At 46.1% G+C, this 16039-nt stretch overlaps 1 protein-coding gene across 1 annotated transcript in view; it reads left to right on the forward strand.

The window, feature by feature from the left end:
• SLC31A2 (solute carrier family 31 member 2) overlaps positions 1 to 16039 on the forward strand; it is a 74761-nt gene that overhangs the window by 37036 nt on the left and 21686 nt on the right. Inside the window, exon 2 of the mRNA XM_069241497.1 lies at positions 6974 to 7040. Within this exon, the coding sequence (XP_069097598.1) occupies positions 6974 to 7040 (67 nt within the window). The remainder of the gene's footprint in view (positions 1 to 6973; positions 7041 to 16039) is intronic.

Genomic DNA, 16039 nt, shown 5'->3' on the forward strand with positions numbered 1-16039 from the left:
ATCGAATTCAACCAGAACAGGGTAGATTTGCGGTTTCACTTAGTTTTGCGTTAAGGTCTGCGCTTAGCATCTTTACTTTAATATTTCAGCTTCCAAAAAATGCGATGGCTTCCAAATATTTCAACATCAAATGTTATTTCCGTGTCTTCCACAATCTTAAGTGAAGCGTTTCTGGGAGGTGTTCGCCCTTGTCTCTTGCCTGTAGAAGCACTCGCTCTGTGCAGGAGGCACATCTCCTCTAAGAGGATACTGCAGTGGTTGCAGACGCTCCCTTCCCCACTTATCTAGTGTGGTAGGAAGTTCAAGGCGCTCTTATTTTCCACATTACGGAGCCTCTTAACGTTCCCCGGATGCTGGCGTGGATAGTACCTCGCCTTTAAGAGTTTGTCCTGTGTGTTGGCTCCACGTTTCATCAAGATTGTCCTCGCCAATATATATATATATATAATAATATATTTAAATCTGCTGTGATGGGACTTGTGGGAGCGGATTTCTGTGGGGAGGCTGAGTGCAGCCATGGCCGCGTTGTCAGGGCTTGCCTTTGCTTCTGTTTCTGCACATACCGGTTCCACGATGATACGTCACCCATGCTGCGGCCTGGATGATTCTGAGTCACTTACCGTGCTTGTTCTGTTTGTAGCTTTGTTTCCCAATGATCCTTTTCTTGCGCATGAGGCAATGTGCTGTGAATATCTGATGCAGGCTGCAATCACATCAGAACCTTACACAGGACACCAAATTACTTCAAAAGGCATTATACTTTGTAAACTACACCCTACCAGCCATGCTGAAACTGGAGCAGCCTTTCACTTGACCATTTGAAAGCGCTTTGCGACCTTGCCGGGGGTGTGAAGCGCTATAGAAATCTGCTATGTAATAGATTGGCCATAGGACTTCATGAGACATTCATTCATTCCCCTGTTGTAGGCATCGTGGAAATGTGAATTATGTCTGTATTGCGCATCGTTGGCATTCTGAGAGGTATTGACTTAAGGGCAAGGGAGGAGGTGCAGCGGAGGGGGTGGGGGCGGGGTGGTGTTTGTTGATTGGTTTGTAGATTGGAAACGCTGCCTTCGCCTTTCCCTTGAGCGCTGCGGGTTTCTGAGTGTGCAGATTTTGGCGTGATGGTGTGCGGAAGGCATTATATGATGTAGGTTGCCAATTTCCCTCTGGCAGAGATTGTTTGTCCTCTTAGGACACGGAGCCGGAAGCTGGAAAGGTTGCCCAAGTGCAGGCCTGGTTGCAAGAAGTAAACGTGGATCCTGGCCATTGACGTAGGCAACAATTCATGACCAGCATTTGCAATGCAATGGGTCTCGCGTTTGCTCAAGTTAGAGCTATTAGCGTTGTAAATTCCTAACTTGACTTTTTTTGCTAAATTCATCGAAAATGAAAGCAATTTCCAATATTTCAAAGTGACGACTATGACATATTATATCTTTTGTATGATTTAGATGCCAACTATTTTCGGGTCTCGGCTAGGCTCGGCTCTCCCTGTAAATGTGTTGCCTCTCACTTCTAATGGCCGGATATATCCAGTTTAACATGATTATTCAGTGCATAACGCTGGTATGGTGAACGTCTGTATCACACGTCTGTATACATAATGTGCACGCGCACAACCCAGGGGCTCTTCTGCACTTTCGTTGCCTAAGTAAATTACATGTGGGTGCATGTGATTTTTCTTGTAAGCACGGTCGATGCCAGGTGTCCTTAAGTATTATCGCATTTCTAATCTTTTTCATTAAAACTTACGCTGGGAAGGGCGGTTTGCGAGAATGGAACGATGAACCATTTACAAGTGTCCGATTTTAGTGGAAAGAAAAAGCACATTACCAAGTGTCGAATTAAAACAAAAATATGACTTGTGTGACTTTCTAATTAAAAAGTGGTCTCGGGCAAAACCGATAGCAGAGTTCAACCTGAAAGAAAGAAAATAACTTTCAGCACGCTGCATCTCTGGGTGTTTTTTTTTACTATAATGTTTTCCCCTTTCCTAACTTAATTCCGGTTCTAATAATAAAAACAACAAACCATAAAGGCCAGACAAAAGATAAACAAAATCAAACTGCCTATGGAGGAGCCGATTCCCTGCGGTCCCATCTGGCAGCGTAGCTGTAACTGTAACTGTAAAAGTAACTGTAACTAGCGCGCTAAGATAACTATAACTTCCGCCCTCGCCATGCACCATTATCTGATCAATAATCTTAATGCACATGTTACAGTGACATTATCAATTACGCGTTATCAAAGGTGTCATGAGAGCTGTAATTTGTGTGGTAATTAGCAGTGTATGGCGAGGGCGCAAGTTGCAGTTACCTTAAGCTGCAAGTTATAGTAACTTGAAATAACTAACTATAACAGGTGAATTTCTGTGGTTTTGTACGTTTAATATGTGAGCCTCACTATACCATCCCTGTAACCTTTTGGTTTTTGCAGTGAATTATTATTATTATTATTATAATTTTTTTAAATTTTTTTTAACGTAAAGTAATTTTCATTAGTATACGTTAATCCAACCACCACCACAGCAGGGGTTGGCTGCAGGGCCTGGCCTGCAGCCAAGCCTTGCAACCAGCTCCGCCATGCGCAGCAGGAGTTTGCCGCAGGGCCTGGCCACCTATAACCACCCGCACTTCGCATGGCACAGGGGTTGGCCAAAGGCCTGTGGCTAGCCAATATAATCACCCAACCTCATGCTACGCACGACCTTCAGCTGTGCGCAACAAGGGTTGGTCGCAGGGCCTGACCTGTGGCCAGGCCCTGCATCCAACCCTTATGACCACCCAACCCCGCACAGCCTTCAGCCATGCACAGTAGGGGTTGGCTGCAGGACAAGGCTGCGTGGCCTTCCTCCCCAGGCTGATCTTGTCCCCGAGGACCCTGTCCCCTGGGGCCAGGCCTAAATATTTAATTTTCTTTTGGGGAGGGGTGCTGTGCAGCACCACTCCTCAGGCCGATCTCTGCACTGGGGACTCCATCCTCTGGGGCCTGGCCTAAATCATTTTTTTGTGAGGAAGGGGGCCCCATAGCCCCCCTACCCAGGCTGATCTCGGCCCTGGGGACCCCATCCTTCGGTGCCTGGCCATCAATCCTGTGTGCCCTCCACGTCACCCAATGTGCATTGGGGACCGTAGGGGAAGCCTGGTTTGCTTTAACTAATAACCGAGCTTACAAAAATCTCTGAAAAATTAGATTAGTAGGTCGAAAGCACACGCTTAAAAATAGTCCCAGCAATAAAAGGAAAATATATCAAAATGATTCTCAACTGCAATGTACACAGCAAATATATGTGAGTATATTATAGCATAATTTAAAAAGAAAGAATAAAGTAAAAATTCATCACCGTAGAGCCTGCCAAGCTCTTCACCTTTCTCATGCCAGCAAGAAGATTACCCCGTTCAGCTGCGAGAAAGAGATCCTCACCCTCACAGGACAAACATCAGGCATTTGACGTCCAATCCTGACCAAGGTCTCAGAATTCATTGCTAATGAGCGGGGCCACCTTTTTATATCTTAAACAACCATGGAAAGGGCCTTCTAGAAAACCCCCTCCTCTCAGATGGAAATATTCAAGCATGCTGGCACTGTAGGTCAGAGTTAGAAGAAAAATATTGAAAACTGGCCAGATTCTCAAGGCTCTCCTCCCAAGGCCGCACCGTTCTCTGCACTGTACTTTCTGATCATGTTGACTGACTGACTGACTGGTGAGAAAGCAATACGAAAAACAAGCTCAGTTTACCATGTGGAAAAACACAGCTCAACTGCAATGTCTAACACCATGATAAAGCCAATAGGCAGTTAAACTGAATACTAAATGTAATCTGCAACTGGTGAACACTGAACAACTAATATGCAAAGTGGTGCAACACAAAGTCAGTGGTCAAACATACCTATTTTACTACAGAGCCCTAAGGTCCCCGCGGACCCAGCTGGCTCCCCCACCTCCTGCGGGAGCCGGCGCTGCTTTTGCACACAGGCAGCTGGAAAACATGCAGCTCCCTGTCTGCAAAAGCAATTGTTTCTTCTGTTTCCCTGCCCACAGGCAGGGAAACAGAGGAAACCTCCACCCTGAGCAAGTAAGAGCTGTTTGACAGCTTTCGCTTACTCAGAGTGGAGTGTTTGCTGTGACTAGGTGAGAGCTGTCAAAGCTCATGCCAAGTCGCAGCAAACAGCTACATCCCACGGGTGGGCTCCTCGGAACATATCAGGAGGTAGGCCTGGGGGAGCAAAAACAAACATAACTACGCTTTCTGTCAAACAGCTCCCACTTGCAGAAAGCAGAGTTTTCATCTGTTTCCCTGCTCTCAAATAGGCGTGCAGGTAAACAGATGAAAACATTGCTCCCACAAGCAAGGAGCTGCTATATAAAGTAGCTCTCTGCTTGTGGGAGCAATGCCGGCTCCCGCAGGAGTCAGAAGCCGGCTAGGACTGCGGGGGAGTTCAGGCCCCCCCCACAGTCCTCTCCCGTTAGCAAGCATCTTGTTTGTCTGCTGCTTTGAAGTAATTCTATGGAAAGACCATTGAAATAACAATAGCCTCTCCATAGAATTACTTCAAGACGGCACACAGGCAAGATGTTTGGTTTGAGTGTTATAGCTACGTTTGGATGCACAGTACAGCAGAGTCACTGGTGGCCTACTGGTAAAGCTGTCAGTCTTATTGTAAATGTCTCCCTCCCTCTCTCTCTCTCTCTCTCTCTCTCTCTCTCTCTCTCTCTCTCTCTCAAGCTCTCACTTTCTCTGTCTCGCTCTTCCATCCCACAATGAAAAGGAAGATAGAGCAGGAGAGATTATCGCAATTCTCTCTATATACCCTGACTTCATGTCACACTCACAAGCTGTTTGGTTTGAATGTTATAGCTATGTTTTGATGCACTGTGCAACAGAGTCGCTTATGACCTACTGGTAAAGCTCTTTAACTGACACTCAGTAGGTTGAGGGTTCAAATCCTCCTATCTCATGGTGGTGTGTCTGTTAATTTACTAGCGTTTTGAATGTTAAACAGTCTTCATGATGAAATATTGAAGTGTTTTTCCCAGCAAAATCTCTGGCTTGCTGCCATCCCCCTATAACCACCCAACCCCAGGGCAGGCCCTGCGGCCAACCCCCACTGCACACGACCGAAAGTCGTGCATCGTGCGAGGTTTGGTGGTTATAGGGGGTTGCCCGCAGGGCCTGGCCTGTGGCCAGTTCCCGCCATGCATTGTGCGGGTCTAGGTGGTTATAGAGGGTCAACTCCTGACATGCTTGGCCAAAGGCCGTGCACTGCAGTGGTTGAAATGATGTATAGTAATTAAAATTACTTTACGTTAAAAAAAACATAGAAATTCACTGAAAAAAATAAAGGTTACAGAAATGTTATATAAAGGAAGTATAATAAAAAAAAAACATAGAAATGTACTTAAAAAAACAAAGGTTAAGGGACATTACAGTTAGGCTCACATTTCAAACATGAAAAACCATAGAAATCCACGTGTTATAGTTACCTCAAGTAACTATTACTCGCAACCTCATCATGCACTGCTAATTACCACACAAATTACGGCACTCATGACATCTTTAAAATCATCATTTATAATATCAATGTAATATTTGCAGTAACATTTTTGACGTAAATTATTTGAGATAACTACAACAGGTAAATTTCTATGGTTTTGTATGTTTAAAATGTGAGCCTAACTATATCATCCTTGTAACCTTTTTTTTTTTTAAAGTGTGTGTGTGTGTGTATATATATATATATTCTACTCTCACACACAAATACACCACACACTCACTCTCACACATACTTTTAGTACTGATTACATGAAATAGTTCCCAACAAGAGGAACATGCAGGCGAGTTCAAGTAGATAGTCTTCACGTGTATTAAAAATGTAAACCATTCAACTGAGCAATAAAGTTTTTAAACTTTCATGCCTCGTGTGACAGGATGCAGCACATCTGATCCTTGGAGACAGCCACATCCTGTTATGTCAAGGCAGCTGAGCGAGGGAAAGTGGCAGTAGCAGGTTATAGTTATGCTAAAACAAGCATACTCGTTTAAATATTACACATACATTTTGGATTCATAAGGTTAGGAAAATGCACCAATTTTCAAATCTCCATCACTTAGTATTAGTTTCCCTGGTAATATTTCACCAAATCTGCCAGCCCGTCCTACCATTTTGTTAAATTTGCCTAGATGGATGAGGCTTGGTTTAATGTCTGCACACCTTCTATCAGGCCTGTTGGACTGTATATTAGGTGCTCATTTCACAGGCTTGATGAAGATACAAACAGCCACCACTTTGTGTACACATCTGCCCTCTGCTGGTTTTCCGACACTCATAATATGCAGATTTTTTTCATTCTGATTTGCAAATTGTGTGTACACAAAAAGTTTGCAAATATGATAGAAATGCGTAACAGACCTATTAGCTCCGATTGTAACTTTAGGTACTGATGTGAATCTTCTTGCACACTCTGACTTTTTCCAGGCGGGGTCTTCTTTATACCTGGATCAAAGCTTGAGATCTGAGTGTTGTTTCCAGGTGCTAAAGTAGGTATAGGGAGGGGCTGCCTATAGAAGCCATGCACACTTTGCCCGATACTCACTTTGTGTGTCTGCATAATTCGAAGTGCTGAAGAGAAGGTTTTTTTCAAGGACAGTGTGTAATGTTACATTGTGCTATGGAGTCCTGCAGGAGACCGAGATTTTTGTTTTTTAAGAATAGTGTTCCACTCCTTACGGTCACTATGTTAGTGTCTTTGGGGGAATGGATCTCTCTGCCATCTTGCTGTTTCAGGTCACACCTTTGCAGTGAGGTAAGGTAAGGGGGCTAGCCAACACCTTTCATGGACGGCTTCAATTTATGTGGGTTGAGTTGAAACAGAAAAAGTGAGAAATCCTACAGATTGCTCACCTATGTTAGACATAAGTATATGATATGATTGTCGCTTATGCACCCTAATGTACGTTTTATTTTTCAGATGCATTTTTTCTTTTCCAACAAAGTGACGCTGCTTTTCGATTTCTGGAAGGTCAACAGCCCAGCAGGTAAGTCCCTGTCTTTGTGTTCTGGGAGGAGAATTCAAAAGGATCAGGCGCTACAGTGTTGGATATGTGGGATGACCTCTAGCATCTCTGCATGTGTGCCTCATTCATGAACTAGAGCTCCCCCTGACATTCCTGTGCCAGAGCCCCATACATCTGCATGTGTGCTTCGTTCCTGACCTGCAGCTTCCTGACGTTCCTGTGCTGCAAGCGCACACACCTGCATGTGCTTCTCATCCCTAACCTGCAGCTAGCTCCTCGTGACATTCGGTTGCAGGACACCACATATCTGCATTTGTGTGTCTCATTCCTGACCTGCAGCTCCCGCTGACATTCCTATGCTGGAAGCACCCACATCTGCATGTGTGCATCATCCCAGCACATCACACTGCATGTGTTTCTTATTCCTGACCTGCAGCTCCCCCTGACATTCTTGTTTTGGTGAGATACACGTCTGTATGTGGTCTTACTCCTGACCTTCACTTCCCCCTTGTAGGAAGCTGGCTCTGTATGTGCTGTATCAAAATGAGAAATAGTGTGCACAGAGTCTAAGGGTTCCCCAGAGGCTTAAGTAGATAATACTAATGCTGTCATTTGTGGCAGTGTGGTCGAGGAGTTAGGCTTATCAGAGGGTAGTGCAAAGCATTTGCTGTACACACACAGGCAATAAATGAAGCACACACTCAATGACTAACTCCAGGCCAATGTTTTGTATATAGGAAAAATAGATTTTGTTACTTTATTTCTAGAACCACAAGATTCAAGTTGCAGGTAAGTACATTTGCAAGTAAGTATCTAACATATGTATCAATATTACTTTGGTTCAAATTGGCAAATTATATGGTTTTCGAATAAACAGCAATAATCTGTTTTAAAAGTTGACAGTGCAATTTTCAGAAACGGTTCTAGAGGGGAAAGAAAAGTTAGCACAGTTTTGAGGTAAGTACAAGACTTACAGTTCCAGTCTCCGGGGGTTAGGAAGTCCACAGGTTGGGGTTCAAGTTAACCCCAAACACCTACCACCAGCAACAAGGGGCCGGCCGGGTGCAGAGGTCAAAGTCGAGGTCAATTTAACATGGGCTCCTACAGAGGCATGGGTCACTTGGAATCAGGCCTGCTTGCAGGTAAGTACAGTGTCTTCGAAGGGCAGACCTGAGGGGTTTAGAGGAGTGCCTGGGGGGGCCACAGGTCAGCACCAAACACACACCCTCAGCGGCACAGGGGTGGCTGGGTGCAGGGTGCAAACACAGCATCGGGCTCCCAATGCTTTCCTCTGAGGGGTGTGTGGGGGGGGCAGGGGTCACAAATATGCTGCAGGTGAAGTCCAGGGGGTCGGTTCCAGGAAGCCAAAGGCTGGACGAGGGCTGCCTGCTGGACATTGCTGCACTGAAGGTCGAATTCCCCAGGGCCAGAGGGCTGCAGGTGTAGGGGTACCTTTTGGTGTCGGGAATCTTCGTCTGAGTCTGTCACGGTGGATGGGGTCCTCTGAATTTAGGCTGCAGGTGCTGTCGTGTTGGACAGGAGGGGTCAACCCAGCGTGGGCACTTGCTTAGAATTGCTTGGGGACTAGCTCTAGTTGGTTTGGCCCCTGGACACGGGCTGTGGGCGTCTGGTGCAGAGTGGGCAGGACTCGTGGATACAGGGCAATTCTGGAGTCCTCTGTTGGTGTTTTCTTCTGGACAGGGCTGCTGTCGATAGTTCTCGGTCCTCTGGGGTGCAGGAAGTCCTCTTGAGGCTTTTAAGAGGTCACTGGTCCTCCAGGTTGCGTCGCCCTCTTTTAGCAGCGCTTTAGAAGCAGGAGAGAGACCGTTAGGGCTGGGGCCGAGTCAGCTTGCTTCTTCAGTATTTTCTGTTGGGGTCAGCTTAGCAGTCCTCCTTTTTTCTTGTGATGTCGCCAGGAATCTGGTGAGCTGGGTTCAGGGAGGTCCTTAAATCCTGGATTTAGGGGTGTTACAGGGATCAAATGGCAGTAGCCAAAGGCCACTGTCCCTGAGGGTGACTACACCCTTCTGTTGTCCACTCCCTTTGGGGAGGGGGACACAGACCTAACACTATTGGTTCCTGTCCTCCAAACCTAGATGGAGGATTCTGCAGGGAGGGGGGTCACTTCAGCTCTGGACATCTTAGGGGTGGTCCCAACTAAAGTGGTCCCTCCTCCTTGTTTTTCCTAAGTTTCTCGCTGAACTTGCTGCTGAAAGTGGGGCTTTGTCTGGAGGGTGGCCATCTCCACTAGCTGGAGTGCCCTGGGGCATTGTAACAGGAGGCCCGAGCCTTTGAGGCTCACCACCAAGTGTTATAGTTCCTGCAAAGGGGAAGGTGTGAAGCACCTCCACCCAGTGCAGTCTTTGTTTCTGGCCTCAGAGAGCACAAAGGCTCCCACCCCATGGGGTCAGAAACTTGTCTCTTAGTGGCAGGCTGGCACAGTCCAGTCAGTCCTGCACTAAACGATTGGGTAAAATACAGGGGGCATATCTAAGGTGCCATCTGGTTGTATTTTTCAATAAATCCAACACTGGCATCAGTGTGGGCTTATTGTGCTGAGAAGTTTGTTACCAAACTTCCCAGACTTCAGTTTAGCCATCATGGAGCTGTGGAGTTCGTGATGACAAACTTCCAGCCCATGTACGTAATATAGCCACACTGCACTTACAATGTCTAAGAAAAGACTTCTACACTGTAGGGGCATATTGCTCCTGCAGCTATGCCCTCCTTGTGGTATAGTGCACCCTGCCTTAGAGCTGTAAGGCCTGCTAGAGAGGTGACTTACCTGTGCCACAGTCAGTGGTTGGTCGGCATGGCACCCTGAGGGGGATGCCATGTCGATATTACCTCTTTCTCCCCACCAACACACAGAAACTGCATTGGCAGTCTGCGTGTGTTTGGTGAGTGGTCCCTTAGGGTAGCACAATATATGCTGCAGACATTAGGGGCTCTCCCTGGTCCCAGGGCCCTTGGTACTACTGGTACCTTTTACAAGGGACTTAGCTGTGTGCCAGTTGTGAAACAATGGGACAGTTTTAGGGAAATAACACCGGTGCTAAGGCCTGGTTAGCAGGATCCCAGCACATACTTAGTCAGGTTAGCATCAGATATCAAGCAAAAAGTGTGGGGGAGGGTACTGCAAACAAGGGGCCAGTTTCCTCCACCCCTGACATTCCTGTACTACAACCCCTCATATCTGCACATGTCTTGTTCCTGACCTATAGCTCACCCTGATGTTCCTGTGGAGGAACCCCTGCATGTATGTCTTATTCCTGACCTGCAGCTGCCTTGACTTTCCTGTGCTGGAATGCCACATTTTTGCATGCATGCTTCACTCCTGACTTGAAGCTCTCCTGACATTCCTATGGAGGGACCCGACATATCTGCATGTGCGTCTTATCCCTGACCTGCAGCTCCCCTGATGTTCCTGTGCTGGAACCCCTCAAATCTGCATGTGTGTCTTTCTACTGACCTGCAGTGCCCCCTGAAGTTCTTGTGCTGAAAGCCAGCACATCTACTTATGCGCCTTATCTCAGCACATCACACTGCACGTGCATCTCATGCCTGACCTGCAGCTCTCCCCGACATTCCAGTGCTAGACCCATACATCTGCGCCTCATCACAGAAAGACGACACTTCATGTGCACCTCATTCATGATCTAGAGATCCCCTCTGACGTTTATGTGCTGGAACCCCACAGATCTGCGCCTCAATCCTGACCTTCATTGCCCCATAACATTCCTGTGTTGGAACTCCACACATCTGCATGCCCCCCTTCTCACAGCACATCTCTGCTTGTGTGCTTCATTCTTATCATGCTGCTCTCAACCATGACATTCTACAACATTCCTGTGGTGGAGCCCCCACATCTCTGCAAGAGTTCCCATTCCCATCTGACTACACCCATGTTATAACAACCCCTTGGGAAGTAAAGGGGAAAGTGTTATTATCCCAGTAACAAAAACACTCCCCTGGTCACCTTACAGTTATACATCATTTAACCATTCCTGTATATTTATACACAAATCTACCATTAAACTAACAGTAAACTTCAGTTTTATACCAAACATATTTGTTATTATTATTTTAAGAATCAGTAAGCACTATAAAAATGATTCGTCTTTTTGTTAAAAACAGTACATTTAACTTTTGGGATGGAAGAGTCCTCTACATGGTAATGAATGTGCTCCCTGCCCTGAGTGTCCAACTCTACTGATATCTGGATCCCTAATGTTGATTTTTGTTATCATGGACAAACACGGATCGCGCATGTGTGTCATGTCCTAGGTCTGTGTCACAGATTGCGATTTTTGTTGGAGCAGGAGGTGCACCCACAGCTACCCTCATAGTGGTGGAGTTAAGGAGCATGAGTGCGGTGGTGGCAGCATACTGTATAGTGATCAGTAGGAGTAAAAAGATCCTTTTTAACCCCAGTCACTGGAATGAGGCATAAATGTGCACTCATTTTTTAAAGTTCTGTGTGCCTAACGCACTCCTTGGTCTGCATCAGGTTGTTGTGAAGTGCTCCACAGTGCAGGAGTGGTGTTTCTACGCTAGATGTATGTGTGCCTGGGAGGGATACAGTACAAGGATCATTCAGTACTATGCAGTGTGTGCATGTTAAATACATATGCTGACTACGTGTCTGTGAATGGTACTATGCACGAAGGATGTAGTGCTCTGCAGTGTGTGCATTTTGAATGATATATTCTGGGAGTATATGTGCCTGTGAATGGTACTATGCATGAAGGATGTAGTAATGTGCAGCGTGTGCATGTTGAATGCTCATGCTGGATTTATGTGTACCTAGGAGTGGTACATTACACAATGGATTCAGTGCTAGGCATTGTATGCAGGTTGAATGCTTACGCTGGATGCATATGTGCCTACGAGTGTCACAATACATAAGACACAGTGCTGGGTAGTGTGTGCATGTTAAATGCAGAGGCTGGATGTATGTGTGATTGCGAGTGGTACAGTACAAGGAGGACACAGTACTGTGCAGTGTGTATGCTGTATACATGCACTAGGTTTGTGTGTGCCGGTGGATGGTACAATACATGGAGGGCCCTGGGTTCCATTTTGGGAGATCCAGGCCTGGATTGTGAAACGTGGAGAGGAGGTAGAGAAATCCCCCACAGACAGATTTGTGTATTGCTGAATTCCTGTAAGGTGAGTGGGACACACACTGGGAAGGGGAGGACCAAGCATCCCTTGTGCACTTCAGAGGGTGCTCTTTGATTCAGTGAGTGGTCACCAGGAAGGGGTCTGGGCACATCTCAGAAAGGAGATTGGACTGATAAGAGCAGGGCCAGGTCCCTGACCTAACTTCTGAGGTACATATCACACTGGCTGACCTCCAGGTGCGAACTCAAGTCACTTCCATGGCCTCTGTTGTGGGACTATCCACTTTGGAGGCACTCCTGCTGTGACACAGTGCTTTTGAGAAGGAAGGGAGAGCAGAAGAATAGGCACTTCAAAGGAAGCAGACTCCCAACATAAAATTTCAAAGACTCAGAACCTAACTCCCATTTAGGCCCTCATTACACCGCCAAGGTTGAACCGCCGGGCGGCCGCCAATGCAGCCACACTCCTGCGGGGTCTATTTTGAAATCCCAGCTGGGCTGGTGGGCGAAAACCTGGTTTCTGCCCGCCAGCCCAGCGGGGATCTCGGCCGCAACACGGGAGCAGGCTCCAAATGGAGTTGGTTGTGTTGCGGCTGTGTGACGGGTGCAGTTGCACCCGTCGCGCTTTTCACTGTCTACTATGCAGACAGTGAAAAGCTGCATGGGGCCGTGACAGGGGGACCCTGCACTGCCCATGCCGGTGGCATGGGCAGTGCAGGGACCCCCAGGGGCCCTGCGACTCCCCTTTCTGCCAGCCTTTTCATGGCAGTTCAAACCGCCATGAAAAGGCTGGCGGGAGGGGGACTCGTAATCCCCTGGGCAGCTCTGCCCTGGGGGATTTAAACTGCCGGGGCTAAAGTGGCGGGAAACCACCGGTCCCGGCGGTGCGACTGCAGCGCTTCCACCGCAGTCGTAATTCCCCTGGAAGCACCGCCAGCCTGTTGGCGGTGCAACCGTCAAAACAGAGTTGTAATGACCCCCTTAGTGTCTGGAAATGGACTGAAAGAAGGGGAGTTTTAGACCCCAAAATTGCCATCTGCCAAGCAGCCAGACTTGCTGTGTGAGAAGGGGAAGCTCTGCAAGACTTCTGGGTGTGGGGACATCACTCAGGGAATCCAAGACCACCTTCTTTGGAGCACCAGCACCTGCCTGGTTGCCAGGATCAATGTTCCTTGTGAGGAAGAGGAGAGCCTTGGAGGGAGCAAGGTCCAGTGGGGAGCCCTGTCAAGTGGACCCCCTGTACCAAGTGTGAGGAAACAGCTGCTGCACCAGACCAGTTGTTGCCCACGTGCAGAACTGAGTTGGTGACACCCATCCCCTGTGAGTCAAGACAGGGCCACTGTGAAAATAGCCGTCTGAAAGGCTGCCGTGTTGTCAGGGGCAAATCCTTGTGCACTAGCGGTGCCACAACCCCTTATGCCAGAAGGGGCCACTATGGAGAACAGCATCATGCTGACCGGGCCAGAGTGGACAGTAATTTGTGGTGACTCCGTGCGTTGGAGGGGTGGGTCACTGGGGGTACCATGGACTCCAACTTGTCCTGTCCCACTAGACTGAGGATGCATTGGGAGCACAGTCTCCCAGGTATGTAACCCAGGACCAGATCGTCATAGCTACCACTCAACAGGAGCTGAAAGAACACTTAACACACAGTAGAAACCACAGGACACCTCTAGTTTCTGCAAGAGCTCGACTATGAGTGGGTGATCTTGCACCAGATAAGTATAGCTGCCAAGTCTATGTGCAGCAACTTACCTAAACTCTGGTACACCGCTATGAGCGCCTGTGGATTGGGCGCACTCCATAACGGCAAATGGTTCCCTTTTGCCTTTTGTGGGTAAGACTTGTTTTGGGCCTCATGCCCCCAGGAGAACTTAATACTGATTAGAGTGTAACTGCTTGGAACACTATTGGCTTTAAATCAGAATTATAGTGGACTCTTGAGACTCCGACTGCAAGTAGGGTATAACATCAAACAACAAATTAATATTCCCATTTGACCTAACTACATTACTAAATGAAATGTATACAACCAAGTGTCTGACCTAAATTTGTAACTTCAATTTTTTTTAAAAATGAATCACTTTTACCTTTTAGCATTTTTAAAAAACGTATCTTTCATGGTTTGTACATCAGTTATATTTCTGTATGTCATAAACCACCTTCTGCATTCAATTAATTAACCAACACACAATTATAATATAAAGTTCAGATCATTACTATACAGCCATATAGATACAAAGGCTCACCACCCCATTTGAATCATCATCACTCAGATATGCAAGGAGTTTGAATTTCTCAACAAACAAAATGCTGTGATCCTGGCGTACACTGGGTCTCCAAGCCTACAAAAATGTGAGACCCTCCGCTCAGACCTATTATCTCCAACATTAACTCCAAGATGGAGCACCTCTTTAAATATGTGGATAACTTTTATATCCCATCCTAAAAACATTCAAATCACACATCCGAGACACCGGTGATGTGATTCAGAAATTTGAAAATATACCATTTAATAGTGAAGAGGAAATATAGATAACTATAGACATCGAAGTAGTATATATCCGAGCATACTCCATAGAGAACTGCTCAAAATCATTTGAGATCTATTGCCTAAGATGCCAAGATGGAGACCGTAGGAATTTATTCTGAAAATTTTAAACATTGTTCAATACAATCATTTCTTTGAATGCGATGGAGAGGTCTACCAACAGATAAAAGGGACTAGCATGAGTGCATCATGTACTACCACCATAGCTAATATATACATGGGGGCATATGAGGGAAAACACATCTACAATGAGGTTGCCCCATACTTTGAAAATGTTACACACTGGGTTCACTTTATAGATTATATATTTTCATATGGACCGGAGAGGAAGAATATCCCAAAGAACGTATATCGTGACTGAAATCAAGCAATGAAAGTTTAAAATGTACAGTTAATTGAGCAGAGAAAAGGTAGAATCTTTGGATATTTGGATTTTGAGCATCAGTGGTTAACTGGAAGCTAATCTGTATAGGAAACCAGCAGAAAGGAATACACTGTTGCAGTTTTCTAGCTTTCACCCTAACTGTCAGAAGGAATCAGTGCCATTTGGTCAATTCCTTAGGATAAGGGGAAATTGTTCCACAATGAGAGACTAATTAGGAAATGGGGAAGAACTAAAAATGAGAACGCCAAAGAGGATACCCTAGAAGATTAGTAAGAGAGGCTCTTAAAAGTGAGATGTATCATGATTGTGAAATACTACTCAAGGAGAGAGTAAAAAGAAGGGAGAGAGACTGGTCTGTATAGTTTATCATTTTAATATTAATAACAGAATGAGAAAGAGATTTTGGAAAGCGATTTGAAGACCCTCAACACAAATAAAGATGATCCAAAGATGGAAAGAAAACCCTCATTGCTTTCAGAAGGAATGCTCATCTAAGGGATAAGAAAGTACGTGCTCGGACCACGCAGAAGTCTAGAAAGGATCAAAGGTAAATATATGGAGGAACTCCGGTAAAAGGCAACCATCGCTGTGGCTCATGCCACGCATTTGGGTCAGTTATTGTCACACAAACATGGGAACTTAATGGCTACCGGATCCATTTGAAGGATATGACTAACTGTAGGAGTCGTATTATTATTTACTCGACCCTACGCCCATGTCTTCTGGGCTGTGTAGGATAGATGGGGAGAAAGTTCAGGACCCAGTATGGAGAACATAAATCTGCAGTACGGACTAACAATCTTCAAGCTCCATTAGTCCAACACTGCATGAAGACAGATCACACTGAACAGGATACGAGATGGATAAAGTGAGAACATGCTAAGGACGTTCCAAGGCAGAAGTACCAGAACAGAAAAAAACGTTTTGGGTTTTCTCTCTCAGAACAAATGAAACAAGA

This window comes from Pleurodeles waltl, chromosome 6 (assembly GCF_031143425.1).
Source record: "Pleurodeles waltl isolate 20211129_DDA chromosome 6, aPleWal1.hap1.20221129, whole genome shotgun sequence".
Lineage (NCBI taxonomy): Eukaryota > Metazoa > Chordata > Amphibia > Caudata > Salamandridae > Pleurodeles > Pleurodeles waltl.